The 14,188-nt window shown below is 55.3% G+C and overlaps 3 protein-coding genes across 3 annotated transcripts; all 3 read right to left on the bottom strand.

Annotated features, from left to right (window-relative positions):
- Nucleotides 1-299: 299 nt before the first annotated feature.
- On the bottom strand, nucleotides 300-1,347 carry C8Q71DRAFT_846583 (uncharacterized protein). The gene is made up of 2 exons (XM_047926641.1): nucleotides 989-1,347; nucleotides 300-930 (listed from the first exon to the last, which is right to left on the bottom strand). The coding sequence occupies exons 1-2, from the start codon at nucleotides 1,214-1,216 to the stop codon at nucleotides 601-603; spliced, it is 558 nt and encodes a 185-aa protein (XP_047781738.1). The 5' UTR covers nucleotides 1,217-1,347; the 3' UTR covers nucleotides 300-600.
- Nucleotides 1,348-1,901: 554 nt separating this feature from the next.
- On the bottom strand, nucleotides 1,902-3,596 carry C8Q71DRAFT_745739 (small GTPase superfamily). The gene is made up of 10 exons (XM_047923025.1): nucleotides 3,414-3,596; nucleotides 3,308-3,347; nucleotides 3,190-3,241; nucleotides 3,056-3,138; nucleotides 2,917-2,987; nucleotides 2,818-2,856; nucleotides 2,725-2,763; nucleotides 2,662-2,674; nucleotides 2,469-2,594; nucleotides 1,902-2,411 (listed from the first exon to the last, which is right to left on the bottom strand). Exons 1-10 carry the CDS (start codon nucleotides 3,462-3,464, stop codon nucleotides 2,290-2,292), a joined length of 636 nt encoding a protein of 211 aa, XP_047781737.1. The 5' UTR covers nucleotides 3,465-3,596; the 3' UTR covers nucleotides 1,902-2,289.
- A 139-nt stretch (nucleotides 3,597-3,735) lies between these two features.
- C8Q71DRAFT_745737 (fungal-specific transcription factor domain-containing protein) lies at nucleotides 3,736-7,590 on the bottom strand. The gene is made up of 15 exons (XM_047923024.1): nucleotides 7,359-7,590; nucleotides 7,202-7,278; nucleotides 7,124-7,151; nucleotides 6,769-7,072; nucleotides 6,691-6,702; nucleotides 6,399-6,631; nucleotides 6,079-6,340; nucleotides 5,889-5,987; nucleotides 5,802-5,811; nucleotides 5,654-5,745; nucleotides 5,500-5,590; nucleotides 5,197-5,439; nucleotides 4,927-5,132; nucleotides 4,709-4,837; nucleotides 3,736-4,653 (listed from the first exon to the last, which is right to left on the bottom strand). Exons 1-15 carry the CDS (start codon nucleotides 7,487-7,489, stop codon nucleotides 3,931-3,933), a joined length of 2,640 nt encoding a protein of 879 aa, XP_047781736.1. The 5' UTR covers nucleotides 7,490-7,590; the 3' UTR covers nucleotides 3,736-3,930.
- Between the last annotated feature and the right edge of the window lie 6,598 nt (nucleotides 7,591-14,188).

The following is a 14,188-nucleotide window of genomic DNA, read 5'->3' as shown; positions in this document are numbered from 1 at the left end:
CAGCGCTGGGGGCGCCTTGTCCCATCCATACCAGTCTTCATCCGCGGGTCCCAACGCTATTATCCGTCCTATGGAACGCCTTATGTAGTCCCAGAGTATTGAGGACGACCGTGGCATGTTGAAGATGATGAGGCTCGCTCCTTCGAATTCGGTCTGAGTGGATCGCTTGCTAGTTGTGTCGGCAATGCGATTTGGAGGTAAGGGGGAGCGTCGGCCACTAATGAACATGGCAGTTGGGTACGTCCCCCACTGCAGAGAGCTATGCGAGGTCGCCAGTGATAACAACAGCAATAACTTGATTCAGGAGCAATGAGTCACGTTGCATTCGGACGACCTACTCGGTAGGCACATATGAATGGGGCTGATGTCTATGCAACTGACTGACAAACATACTAGGAAGATGGCAAGAAGGTGTCGCAAGATACGGGAGTACAGACGGCGTAGACTAAGCGCAGCAAGCACGGAGGGAACATAGAACATAGCTATAGACGGTGGACCATCAAGACAGACGTAGGAGAAACAGTCTAAGCAGAGTAGAGTAAAAAACAATGTCAGGCCACGACAGCAGCGAGCAGACAAGAAAAAATAGGAACGCGACGTTCAATAGGGGCGTTGCACCGCGCGGCGACCCGAAAGCGATCTAAGGGAGGTCCCCTCAACTGTCACGGTGTGGTCCGGGTCGCCCATGATGGTCCCGTAACCAGACGCGTACAAGAGGGTTCTTTCCTTCGGGTCTGTGCACTCCATTATAGCACGAGCGGGATAGTCAAACGCGTCGCTCCCGAGAGCCGCTCGCTTGCGGTCTGCGAGCTGCTTGCAATCGGTGAGGCGGTAGATGATCTTGGAAGAGGCGAAGCCCATGAACGGGATCGTCTCCAGCTCGGCATCGGTTACCCTGAAAGCTTTCTTCGCGTCGCTTCTGAACTGCGCCTGCAGAGATAACTTCAGTATGCTACACGACGCGTCTAGTTAGACGAGAAATACCGACCTTGGTACCAAGCGCGAACTGGACACCGCGACTCTCGCGCGACACCCATGGCTTGAGCGTCGCCTCCCACTGCTTCTTCTTCTCTCTAACCGCGGCACGCGCCTTTGCGAGTGCTTTCTTCTCCTCCTTCTCCTCAGGTGTCAACTTGACCGGTGCCGCTCGCGCCTTTTTGATCTTGGGCACATCGGGCTCCGCGAACGCACACTTCATGCGGGGAGCACGGGGCATGGTGATTATTGGGAGACGCGTGAGGGAGGGTAAGATGTATTATATTTCGGAGTGGGTATGGAGGTGGTAACACGGGTGGCGCGGGACGAGGGGAAGAGGAAACGCAAGTCGGTGGCCGCGTCTGTGGCGCGTTGCCCTATATTCGTACGCGTCTAATCACGTGGACGCGACACCAGCGCGTCGGATATGGATCAAATTGAACAAGTGTGCAAGCAATACTCGACGTCGGTGCGACTATCGAGTACGCGATGCGAGAAGCAGACGACGGGGGAGAGTGAGCTTCGTACCTATCGAGTACGCTATATGAGAAGCAGACGGTGACGAGGAAGGGAGAGACTATGTGTGACGGTATTTATACTACGAGGACATAGGGGGATGGAAACCAGAAGACAAAGCTGAGTGGCTTTGAAGCCTCTCAGGAGAGCGTCGTGGCGACGCGCTTCGACCGTTTGACGAGCTTACGCGGCGCGTCGGTCAAAACGAGTCGTCCGGTGAGGACCACGTGTCGTCCTTCGCAGACCCTTGGACAAGCAAACTTGTCCACGACAACAAGTGCGGAAGCGTTGACAGTATGATTGATGTAAAAAGATGTATAAACGACGACAAGGCAACCCTCAGTCCATATGGTGCAGGAGCCACTAGCGAGCCGGCAAAACTTCTGACGTCCAACGTACTTCATCAATAGTTCACACTGGCACGAACAGAAGCTGCATAACGATGTATGTATAAGGCTGAAAATCATTATTCGCTGGCTGAGACGCAGGCGGTGACAGTCCACGAGGCATGTATCTGTAGTTCCAAGGAGTTACCAAAAATACAGGACGGTAGGTTAGTAAGTACAAGGGGGCGGAGGTAGGCACTGATCGGCGAGTGGGTGTGGCTAATGTAGTGTGTGTCTGTGAGTCTGCGAAGCAAGAATAGACATAAGAGGGCTGGGTCATCACGAGGAAAGCGGCGAAAGCATAGAACAGTGTGAAGACGACGGGGACGACCAGCGTGATATCATCCAAGACGGGTATCCGGGCAACTGTACATGTCAAGCAGAACGAGGTCGCGATAGCAGACGGGCGAGGCTATAGAATGACGCAGCCGCTCCCACCATAGCTGCCCGCACCTTTCGCGCGTGTGCTTATCGATACGCGCGCGGCCTCGTAGAAGACTTCCGCAACGCCCCGGTTGTGCTTTGCGCTGCATTCTGCGGGCGCGTACTTAGTCAGAGCTTGCAATGCATATATGCAGTCAGAAGACTGACCGAGATATCGTGAAGCGCGTATTCGACGCGCTACGGAAATGCCCTCTTCGTACTGTACCGTGTGTACGCCGTACCGGGCGAGCCGCTCTGATGTTGCCCGGTCCTCACGCAGGTCACATTTCAGGGCTGTCACATAACGCAGACAACCGCTGTTAGCACACGGCGGGCCGTTCAGTAACAGATCGAAGCATACCGACTAGGACGAGCTAGAAGGCGCCGTCAGCGGTGTATGGTATGACTGAAGAGGTAGGCATACCTTCACTCCTGGACAATACTCGAGCACTTCGTCGATCCACTAGAAGTAGGTCAGGAGCACTCCGCGAAGCGAGAAATATGTACGACGCAGTACCTTAGCCTCTATGTTGATGAGTGATGTTGGGTTATCGACCTGTGGTCAGTATGACGCGTCAGACATAAGACGTAAGTGAAGCCAAGTCAAGGTACATACGGAAAAGCACAACATCACGACATGCGTCTCCGCATAGCTCAGTGAACGCAGACGGTCGAACTCTTCTTGACCTGGGCACACACTGGACAGGTCAGCGGTTGAGCCTACGCAGATCGAGACGGCACGGAGCGACACACACCGGCTGTGTCCCACAGACTAAGCTCCACCAGCTGGTCCTCCACGTACAGGTCGTGCACGTAATTCTCAAACACCGTCGGCTCACTGGGGTACGGCGCGTTATCAATGGGCTTGGACGACGATCGGGAGACGCACTATACTGCTGAGAACCACCCGCGCGTGAAGACGTTCAGCAGCGAAGTCTTGCCTGCGCACGGACGTGAGAAGCCGCTTCACAGTGACCATCTCGCGCATAGTTCGCGAGCAGACGCACCTGTCGCGCCATCTCCGCAGACCACAATCTTGCGTTGAACCTGCACATGAGCGCATGACACTCGCGATGAGCACCCGAAGAGAACAGCAGCAGTGCGTCCACTCACCGGTCGACCCCGGCCAAAGGTCGGCCGGGCAGCGTTCCCGCACTTCGGCATGTCTATGAGTGTCCGTGAACAGAATCGCAGTACGACCCAGTGATACGGGCTGCTGGCGAGGGAGCCTTGGCGTCGTGCGTGGTGGATGGTCGAGTGGCTAGCCGGGCAAGGTGTCGGACGGTGAGAATCGAGATGAACTCAACGCGGGGCAGGCGTGGTGGCGTCTCCTCCATCCTCGTTACGTCATGTGATAACGGCCCTGGCGATTTGTCTATTTTGACATACTAATGCCAACCCAGAATTCAAACGAGCCCACAATGACAAGCACGCGTACCAGGCACAACACGATATCAAGGGATCCATTAACTTGAGTACTTAGAATACAGCTCCAGAAAGACACCCTACAAGAACCCAAAAGAACCGAGACTAGACGGGCAGGCGGACAGGCGGACAAGCAACGACGCGACCGGAGCACGGTACAGTAGATAGCAAAAGACGTCACTAACACAGCATCGCTCGTCCAAGGTCAAACCGCCCCACCCATCTGCGCGACGAAGTCCTGCCATGTACTCTGCAGACTCTGCGCGGTCTCGGGCGAATACGATCTCGGGTCTCCGCCGTCCAGCGAATTGCTCGGCGACGACACATACACCCCATTTTGATCCCCAGCGAGCCCATAGTCGAACACTGGGAAGTACTGCGGGAATGACGGCATCATGCCTTCCATCGGCATCATGCCTACTTGCTGCTGCTGCTGGTACGTATCTGTCGCCTGGCCGAACGACGTGCTGATGGGAGGGAGGTCAGGTTGTTGCTGGTGCGGAAGTTGCGAGTGTGGGTGCTGTTCGAACGACGGTTGCATATGGTGCATCCCGATATTGGACGGCCCCGCCATCGACTGGTCGTTCGCCCAGCCTCTCGACTGTTGACTTGGTGCGGGCGTCGGCACGAACGTCCGCAGGTACTGCAGTACGCTCGGGTGCACATTTTCCTCCTGCCAGTCCGCCTGCTTGAGCGGCAGCGGGACGATCGGGTTGAGGGATGTCGGCGACCTGTCCACTAGCTGCGGGGACAACGACTTCTCCTTTGGCGCAACGAGGCGTGTGCGACCGCCCAGGATGTTCAACTCGCTCGTCTGCGCATCCGCAGGGATCATCGGCTCGGTCGGGGATGCCTTGACATGGGGCGGGGAATTACGATAGGCGGCAAGGCTCGCGTGGGCCTTTGCCTGCAGGTTCCTCATGATTTCCTACGGGGACACCAGAATCAGGCAATGCAGCCAAATTCGTCACCGGCCAACGTACCAAAGCCTTCTCCGCCTGGAAGAAGTGCGCCGTCTTTCCGAAGAGCTCGCATGCTGAGTCAAGTTGCACAAGCGCGGAGGGCGCGAGGCTCATCGCCGGACACTGTGTCACGATCGAGCCCAAGATGATCTGCAGGATACGGAATCGGAAGTCAAAACCGGAACGCCCGTCAGCGCCGCTGCCACACCCAGCATACAACAAAAGTATAACTGACGTACCGAACAGGAGAAGAGGTGTGTCCAGAGGAACCACATCCTCTCAGTCAGCTCCTTCAGCTGTGAGTGGATATTCCGCACGAGCGCGACCAGCGAACCCGCGCTGCGGTACGCGGCGATGAACGAGCCTCCATATGGGCTACCAAGAGGATCGTTCGGGTGGTCTTTTATAGCACGGGCGAAGAACCCTCGGTGCATATACAGGAGATCTGTCACAAACGAACACCCATGGCAAGTCAGTTCCTGCGTACCCACGCGAAGCCGAAGACTTACTCGACTCCCTGATAGCGAGGACGGTGTGGCGTTGCAGGATAAGGGGAACACTGTCTGCGAAGTTGTTCGCGCGCGCCTCTGTCGTCCCGAAGCCCGCGATCTGGAGCAGCGCGGGGACGGGGAATGACCGCAATCGGCGATCCAACTGTGTCACTGTGCTGTACGTCGGCACCTTCGCGCCGAATGCCTGGTCATAGATCGAGTTCATGCACTCAGACGTGAACTTGTGCTTCCACCAATGGACTGCGCGCGCGCGTATGTTAGCGAACATAGATCCGGCCCGGAACAACACATATCACTTACACGTCTGTTCATTGTTGGGGTCCTCTGCTTGAGGCTTCTTGCAGTCAATGTGAGCAAGCGAGAATGATGGTGGCCGCCCGAGAGTGTACGACTGGGGGAGGCACACCCCGGCATCAGCTATCAGCCGCTCATCTCGCAAAATGTGAGCGCGCACCTGTAGCAGGTCGTACGAATACACCTCCCAGAACGTCTCCCGACGCCGCTGGATGTCGGTTAGCTCCAAGTTCCATCGCCCAGCATCACGATCTGCCGAGGATGACAGCGTTAGCATCAACGATCACGACCGTTGTTCGTGGACTTACGTAGTCCCATCTAATGGTATCAGCAACCGGTCGTCAACAAACATGCATCTGGGATCTCAAGTGAGACAAAGGAGTAAAGACACTCACGCTGACGCTGAGTTTGACCGCAAGACCCATGAACGCCCACCGGGTACCCACGCCCGTCCCATGCCGCTCACACAGGAACAGATAGAAAGCCATCAGGTACTGTCGCCACAATCACATTTATCAGTTGTCACCCTAGCCCGAAGACTTCTCTGTGATAGAGAAGAAGTCTCAGTGTAGAGGAGTCACTTACCAATGCTTGGACCGCGGACAAGGTTGGTTCCTCGAAGACGGGACTCTGGAAGAGGGCCGCGCGCGCCAGTTGATGGTATTTCTCCGCCTCCGCATTATACGCGGGACGCGACAGGTCCATCAGGCTGCCGATAGCAAACACCATGAACATGAGGGCCAGCTGGTGTGAGAGTAGGGGATCATCCAGCTGCGGTGGCGTGGCGACGTTGTAGAAGACATTGAAGGCCTGTTCGTTTAACGCCTCAGGCGATACCGGGTTATACCTAAACGTTAAACAGCGACGGTGAGCGGGCGCCTCGGATGACGAAGGCTGTTACGTACATCCAGGCTGCATGTTGGTAATATATTTGGCGCAATTCAATGGCTTCATCAGCCGGCGGGAGATACCAGAAGAGCGAGCGCAGCTGATCCAGCCGACTCGACTCCGACTCTGGTGTTGGAGGGAGGTGAGACGCAATCGGGAGCACACTCGCCATGACCAGGATCTCAGGCGAGAGCAACTTTTGGAGGTTGCCTCTCCGGTTGTCCAATTCCTGTTCTCGTGAATTCTCGTTCTGCGATTACATATTAGCTTAACAGGAATACATTCACATAGGGCGTGTCAAAAACATACCGTCAGGAAGTACTGCGGAGCCCGGCACCACACAGAGATTAGCTATACTAAATGTGGTGAGAAGCGCGGACCACATACCCAGGAACTGGTGGCCTGCCCAAAATAGCTCGTTCTACCCGTATCGCTGATATGCAAGGAGCCGAAATTGTCGACGATATCTGCCGGGTCATCTTGAGTATGCCCATTCCCCGCGACGAGCTGCGCGAGGCCTTCGCGCTGAATCGGTGCTTTAATCGAGAGTAAGTCTTCGGCGAGTAACGGATGGGGTTCTTGAGATTGCTGAGCATGTGATGTGCGAAGGCCCTCTTCGAGGTCGCGTATTCGTGATGATAAGGAGGCAACCTTCTCGTGCAACTCCTGGGTTGAGGCAAGAACAAATCTACTGAAGAGAGATGAGTATAGAGGCCCGAGGTAGCGGGTTGAACGAATTGACCGGTTTCCCTTCCCTGTGGTCAAAGAGCCTTTTGGGGAGATGTAGTCGATCACGCGCGCCGCGACTGTGTTCACTCACCATCCGGGCAGATCGCGGAGCAGCCTCGTTTTATGCAGGACCCGCATGGAATTTGACGGTCACAGCGTAGCTTTAATCTAGATCGAGGAGGGAGAAGGGTCGGTTAGCCAAGTATATATTGCAAACCCCCGACCGGAGTCGGATCGGTACTACTCACCTTCGACACTCCGCGCAGGACAAGCGCGTCGCGCCGCGTTTGCGCTTCTTGGGGAAGCCTGAGGCCTCGCCGTTGGCGGCGGAGGGCGCGGCGACGAGGGAGGAGGCGGGCACGGGGTTGAAGGAGGTCATGAGCGGTGATGGAGAGGACAGGCGGGTGCTTAAGTATGGGGGCGGCGAAGCTGGTATGACGGGCGTCTGCAGGGCGTCTGAACCGCGGGGTAGGCGTGATCTGGTGAGGAGATCGTCCCACACGTGGTGATAACCCGTCTGAGCGTGGCAAGCGCCCGCCATCCAGGCTCCGGCCCAGCCCCCAAGCTGCCCTCCCTGGCCCATTCCCCGCGGACGCCCCACTGCCCCCGCCTCCTCTGCGCGTCTGCGGCTGCCGCGCCTCCCACCCCGCCGTAGTCCGCCGTGCGCCCACTGCGGCGTCTCGCCCCGATGCATCAGCGATATGCACTTATCTAGATACCGATCTATTGGTCGCCGGCCTTCGCTGGTCTGCTCATCCTTCCTCGTCTTCGCCACATTTCGCCATACACCTCTTTCATGCTCGGCTCCCAGACATAGTCCCAGCAGCTCTCTGTCGCGCCCTGTCGCCTCTGACGGCGCAGCTGCGTATTTCCAAGCTCCTCGGTTCTCGGATCGATTTGTTGGTAACCAGTCGTACAGAGTGCTTCTTCTCGCCATATCTGTGGTTAAGACTTCCTCTCTCTGGACCGACAGCCAACGACAGCCATGACGGCACTCCGCTTGAACAGTTGAACGCTCGCGGCGAACGCCTGCGCGCATCATCCCTTGCGCTAGCAGGCGCTAGCCTCCCCGCGAGCGCCCTTCATTAAGTTAGGTACAGGTGTTTCGATCACACCTACTTACACACGATCCGCGGTACGTATTCGCAATACGCTCTACAACTGGATGTGCAGTAGCAAGACTCGGTGTTCCGAAGAGGCATGCACAATATCTACGCCAGAGCTGTCACGTCCGGGGGATCGTCGCAAGGGAAGCACGGAATTATCTAGATGAAAATACAGATAGACTGTCCATCGAACCCGCGAGAATCCTCGAAGAAGTGCAGCTTCGTTCCAATTCACCGAGGCGTTGTGTCCCCTTCGGCCACTATGTCCAGCCGGGGCTCGCGCTCTTCGTGCGTAGTCGTCTGCATGGGCGAAGTCCTTCGAGGGAACATGAAGCAGATGTCTGACGTCTACGTATGCAATTCGGCTGAAAGCAATGGCACCGCGTTGCACAGAAGTACATCCATTGCGAGAAGGTCTCAGTAGCCGCTCCAACGCCCATAAGTCTGCAATAACGTTCAGCCGGTGAGTCCCCAACACCGTCACTTCTCTTCGATGGGGTGGGCACACGACGGCGGTGAAACCGCAGAACATGCACGTTTCGTGCCCAATGACCTCCAAGGCAGCCCCCTTCCAGCCGCTCGACAGACGACAATCGCGCTACGGCCTCATCCGCTGGCGAACGACCCTACAAGAAATTATTGTTGTCAAACTTCACGAAGCAGCGGACCATCTAGATACGCAACCTACCAATCGCCCCAGGGTTCCTGTCGATATATCGGCTGCGATCGGGAACATCTTCTCGACTTCTAGCGCAAGCGCGTTGCTGCGGAAGCCACCATTCTCCCCTAGTAGCCCCCCCTCCACACACCTATGGCTAGCTGAACGAACAACGTGCCCCGCCTCCCAAACATGCATCTCGATTCCATCGGGAATGCAGACGTCCGGCCGCTACGGAATGAAAGACAACCACGTCGCGGCAAGCACCAGCGAGCCGCACTCGCGGGCGCCGCCCCATTTTGACTGGTACACCTGGTACATAATGGACGCGAAGCGTCGACGGGGCGGTGCAGCTCTCAGACTGGACGCCCACGCACTGCAGTCCGCCGCGGAACGGAGACCCGGCGCGCGCGCCTCAACCTCACATTGGGGTCGAACTCGTCTCGGCTGCTCACGCTAGGGTACGTGGCGGGACCGGATCTGCTAGTGATACTGATCGATATTCAGTACGAGAAGAGGCGAACTGTCGAAAACTAATGTACGACAGCGACTAGGGACGTACTCAATCATCAATACAATGAGTACATTAGCCCCTGCAGCGGCCAGGGCCCTCCGCAAGGTTCGTTAAGCGAGAGTGAATTAGCGCAGACAGTAGGCGTACCTCTGAGGGCATGAGCAAATCGGGGGATTGTCGCGGGGCTGCTGTAGGGAAGGTGAGCAGCAGGGGTTGCAGAAGCCACGGCGATCAAGGCGAACCGGAGATAGCATGAACTTGAACTTCGCGGGCGGGACTTGAGTGAGACCGAACGATGGACTTCTTGCCACATATTGTTCAATGACGGTGCCTAGGGAAAGCAGCGTGTCAGGTCCGTCATAGTGTTCACATGGGGACAGTGAGACGAAGAGATCGAAAGGAGCAAGTCTTCACGTAAAGCTCAGGGGAGTGGATGAATACCTTCGCACTTCGAGAACCGATCATGCAATCGGGCAAATCGGGCACATAAGCTCCCTCGAGCCTCACGGGAAGCAGGAAGCACCTCACGGACATTCCTGTGAGACAATAGGAAGAAAGAACTGCTAAGCTTGGCTTCCGCCACTACGCCGAGCGCTCAGAAAACGAGCTGCAGTACCACCAACACGCACGAACAGGGCAGCCGAGTGCGGCACGGAAGGTACGCCGCAGACCCAGACCGCATCCATTGGCGATAAGGAGGTCCTCTGAACAACGCTGGCTTTTGCATTACGTTGTGGCGGCACGTATAGCTACCTGTCTGGGTCACGGGTCGACTGGATGCCAGGACGTCCGCTGTCGCGGATGCGACCGTTGAGCAAGTCGACTGCGCATTTCCGGTCGCGCGGATTGGGTGGTACGCGGGGTAGATGAGGAAGAAGGCCGCGGACAGGAGGCCGTACCTAGCTAGAAACGGTGTACACGCAGCACGTCTGAGAGAGACGTTATCTCGATGCGGGCGATCCGCGTTGTCGGGCGGAAATCACTACGACCAGCGTGATGTAGGGTGATAGATAGTAGGTGGTAGTTGAACGTTAAACGTTGAGGGCCGTCAGCCAGTACGTGACACGCACTCACCGACCGACAACCGGCTTGCTTCAATAGTGCAATGAACCTTCGACCTTTGGGTAATCATCATGATGATCCGGGACCAGGACTAGTGTTATGTATGGGCTCATCGTTGCTGTTATATAACGTCAGATAGTACTCACGCAGTAGGCACTGTAAACCCGATGAAGACGTTCCCCTAGTCGTGTGGGAGACGCGCTCCGTTTCTGGTGGAATGTATCATCGTGATGTAGCGAGCGTTCCCGTGACAAACCTGACTGACCCTACATGGAGAGCGTTAGGACATTATGAGCAGGGCTTGAATCACTGATTTGGTAGTGAGCAACTATTGAGGAGACGGTTGCAGCAGTCCAGAGTAGCACAACATCTACGCCAAACGTTCACGATGGCTGGGGGGAGTTCCGATATGCTAATATCGGATATTATCCGTCATATGGAGAGTCTAGCTTAGTCATCACCTTATTCGGAAGGAGTTTCCAGCCATTCGGAACCGCGGTCCGTTCGGAATTCCTGCCAGCCACTGCACCTATTGACTCGACCACCGTCCAGCGCATGCTTGATTCATCCTCCCACATAAAATCGTAATGTTCATATCCTCACTGTCTCCCAAGGTGCATTCGTGACCGAGATCCACGCAGACGACGATGCTGGTGGTTTGCTCTACGCATCGATTGCTCACAGACTGCTAGTGATGATATGGTTGTGTTGTGGAACGTGCTCACGGTGTTCCAGCCACTGCGTAACTTATTCGGTCCAAACAAAACTCTGTGAATATTGATGACAATACACGGGTACAATGGGGACCACTGCAGTGGCTGGCAGGAATTCAAACGGGGAAATCCAAAAAAGCAAGTGGTGATTAGTGGGTGAGGGGATCAGTGTTTTTGGACACTGCTCCGAATCGCCCGGGTGGTGAAGCCGCCGCGGGCGAGAGGAGCTTTCTAAATCTACATACATATGTATGTGCTCACAGATCATCCGTAACTGCATGCAAAGTTGAATGAACGCCCGGCAGGGTCCGACGTGCATATGTGAGCACATACGTATGTAAGTAGATTGAGAATGCTCCTCTTTCCCGCGCTGAATATACAGTGTTCACGGACCATCCGTAATTATGTGTGTCATATGCCTGTATAGAACGAAATGATGATTTGCATGGCATATCGGACCCTGCCGGGCGCAGCAGCGGCGAATTAGACAAGTTGGAAGGCTGGACAAACGGCGTCACCTGCCTGGTTGGGAGGGTTTGTGGTGGCATGTTTGTACACGATCTCTCGATCGCCATATTTTCTCAAGCGCTCGCAGCCGGCCAGCGTTGCAGCTCTCGCCCATGTCCTCAGCCATTGAGTCGTTTGGACGCGTCTCGCAAGTAGTTTGTCGAGGTGAGCTCTGTTCCTTGGTTTGGCCTTACTAGGATGAGCTTCTTAGATGACGAGTCTGAAGCGGTCGCGGCGAGGCTTCCTCGTCGCGGCTCACTTTGATGACAACCAAAATTTATACCATTCATGCTTTACTGATATCTTCGTATCGTGTAACCAATTAGATCGCATGGCTAACAGTGCTCTTGCATTACAGGGACACCACGGGGAATGTGCGAGAAGGCTGAGGTAGTATTTCCCAGTTGATCATACCTGTCCAATGCATGTTCTGTGGCCTGTTGCTCGAGTGCCGCGACTGCCATCTTGACCCACAGGAACCTCGTCCAGCTTGCAAGATGGTCACTGGCCCATACTTGAACGCAGTCACTCAATGTCGCTTATGCTTATGATTGATTTTACCTCGCCCCAACCTCGCCGCAGGTTGTTGCGGTCTCTTGGTAAGTTTCTGCCCGTTAATTCTTCTTGACGATGATAAACACGTCCAACTGCTGTCCGAAAGTACATATGTGGACAGATAGACCAATAGTTTCAGCCTTGGCTGACCTTCCAATCCTGTCGTCTCTCTCTAGACAACGTCGTAACTGACTATCCATCCCCTGTCTAGGTTTATTCACAGCGACGTCGACGCACTCGAACCCACACCCTGTAAAAGTGATATATGAGCAAAAACGGGATGGCGGCGCGCCTTAAATAGTGAGTTTACTTGTCCCTTCCGTTCATTTGCGGATGAAACCGTTTTCGATGGGCGGACACGAATGCCCCCTGCCTACACCAAAGTCTCCAAGTGTACAACCGGAGATGGGTCTGGGTGCTTGTTGATACACATCGAGTAGCTGACCTTGCCATTGTCCAATATGTTATGATGTTGCATGCTGACGTCTATATTTCAGAATCTGTAACGGCGTGTCGCGGATGATGCTCAGGGGTACGTGATATCCTGGGGGGCGTTGGTTTTGCGGAGACCCGTATACGCCTGCGCGACGGCGCCTGCGGCGTAGAATTCATGTGCATCTTACTCGGGTGTGGTCCCGTGGCGTCTCACAATGTAGTATGTACACACGAATCTCTAGTGGAAATCGTTGTCGATCTCATTGGCTATGCGCTCTTGAAATGTTCATGAGTGGCCAGGAGACCTTCGTCCGTGCTAGTATTCTCGTGAAGACGATGATATTGTCTCTGACGAATGTTTTCCCATAAGGCGTCGAGACTCAGTCGGGACTGGCTGCTGCTGTGGTTGTCTCAAATGAGACGTGCCATCATGTATGTACCAAAGCTCGAAGTCCACCGGCGTAAATAAGCACGTTCGTACACCTGGAGGCGGGTGCTTGAGCTTGAGTCTTAGCTTGGCCTTGCAGTGTCGCATATGGTGCCCGTTGTTCATGTATGTTCAAACGTTAATGTCCAGACTTGTACCACTGATCCGAGGGTGTCTCCAGTTGGGTAAGCATATGCGCAATCCCCGCGGGCTCATACTGCCGTCTTTATCTGACTCTTCCTTTCAGACGTGTCGTGGGATCGACCTATCAACGCAGCAATGTGACGTTCCGTAACACTTCGTTGGCTGACGGCCAGGTCATACTGAATGGCCGTGTCGAAGCACATGCGGCTAGGCTCCATTAGCGAGACATCCTGGGTGTTCTGTTCCACCGTCACGTAAGTAAACTTGAACTCACAACGGGGCGCTTCAGCATGCTTATCGACGATCGTTGACCGTGCCTCTGCTTCAGCTCTAGGCCTGAGGAATTGTATAGGAGACATCGATCAGCCTGAAGTACCCTTGGGGAAATCGACACGACCACGCAGACAGTGCTGGAGGCCCAGGATCTAGACTGATACGGGCACTATGTCCACAGGGCCGGGCCAGGCATCGCTTGATACGCGTGTCTTCCGCACGGCTGAAGGCTAGCAAAGGGAATCTATGTCACGTTAGTGTCTGACGGGCTGCAACGGAGGTTGCAACGGAGGCTGTATGACAAATGCAAGGGATGAACGCGTCTCTGGCCGTCAGTCCATCGGTGGATCCACACGTAAGTTGAACACCTTGCGCAGTGCGCACGCTCGGTCGTCGATAATACAATCGTCACGAGCAATAGTCAACGAGTGCTCACACACCGCCCTTGCGCAGCGCGCGTTAACGTTATTGGCTGTCTGAGACATCTAGTCATACGTAGCATGCCCGGAGAGATCCTTCAGGCTCCCAGGCAGCTCCTCTGAGGCTTCATCTGGTGCGTGTCGAGAATCGGTCGAGGAGTCAATAACGTCAAGCAAACATTTCATGCGATGCATCATCATTGCGAGGCTATGTACACCCAGAGCTCCCTATTCCTTCCTGGCCTCTGGCTGGGCGACGCTGTAT

This window comes from Rhodofomes roseus (assembly GCF_022264815.1).
Source record: "Rhodofomes roseus strain CIRM-BRFM 1785 chromosome Unknown C8Q71scaffold_5, whole genome shotgun sequence".
Lineage (NCBI taxonomy): Eukaryota > Fungi > Basidiomycota > Agaricomycetes > Polyporales > Fomitopsidaceae > Rhodofomes > Rhodofomes roseus.
Note: the sequence above shows the minus strand (reverse complement) of the source record. Positions and strands in the feature narration are given on the sequence as shown.

What these genes read in the sequence shown, in the direction of transcription:
- C8Q71DRAFT_745737 (XM_047923024.1), bottom strand. Translation starts at nt 7,489, where the DNA reads ATGACCTCCTTCAACCCCGTGCCCGCCTCCTCCCTCGTCGCCGCGCCC. An exon ending in TACCAACATGCAGCCTGGAT is followed by an intron (nt 6,341 to 6,398) that starts GTACGTAACAGC and finishes TTTAACGTTTAG; the next exon opens with GTATAACCCGGTATCGCCTG. An exon ending in ATTCGTACGACCTGCTACAG is followed by an intron (nt 5,591 to 5,653) that starts GTGCGCGCTCAC and finishes TGCCTCCCCCAG; the next exon opens with TCGTACACTCTCGGGCGGCC.
- C8Q71DRAFT_846583 (XM_047926641.1), bottom strand. Translation starts at nt 1,216, where the DNA reads ATGCCCCGTGCTCCCCGCATGAAGTGTGCGTTCGCGGAGCCCGATGTG. An exon ending in AGTTCGCGCTTGGTACCAAG is followed by an intron (nt 931 to 988) that starts GTCGGTATTTCT and finishes TTATCTCTGCAG; the next exon opens with GCGCAGTTCAGAAGCGACGC.
- C8Q71DRAFT_745739 (XM_047923025.1), bottom strand. Translation starts at nt 3,464, where the DNA reads ATGCCGAAGTGCGGGAACGCTGCCCGGCCGACCTTTGGCCGGGGTCGA. An exon ending in TCGTGATGTTGTGCTTTTCC is followed by an intron (nt 2,857 to 2,916) that starts GTATGTACCTTG and finishes TACTGACCACAG; the next exon opens with GTCGATAACCCAACATCACT. An exon ending in ACGCGCTTCACGATATCTCG is followed by an intron (nt 2,412 to 2,468) that starts GTCAGTCTTCTG and finishes ACGCGCCCGCAG; the next exon opens with AATGCAGCGCAAAGCACAAC.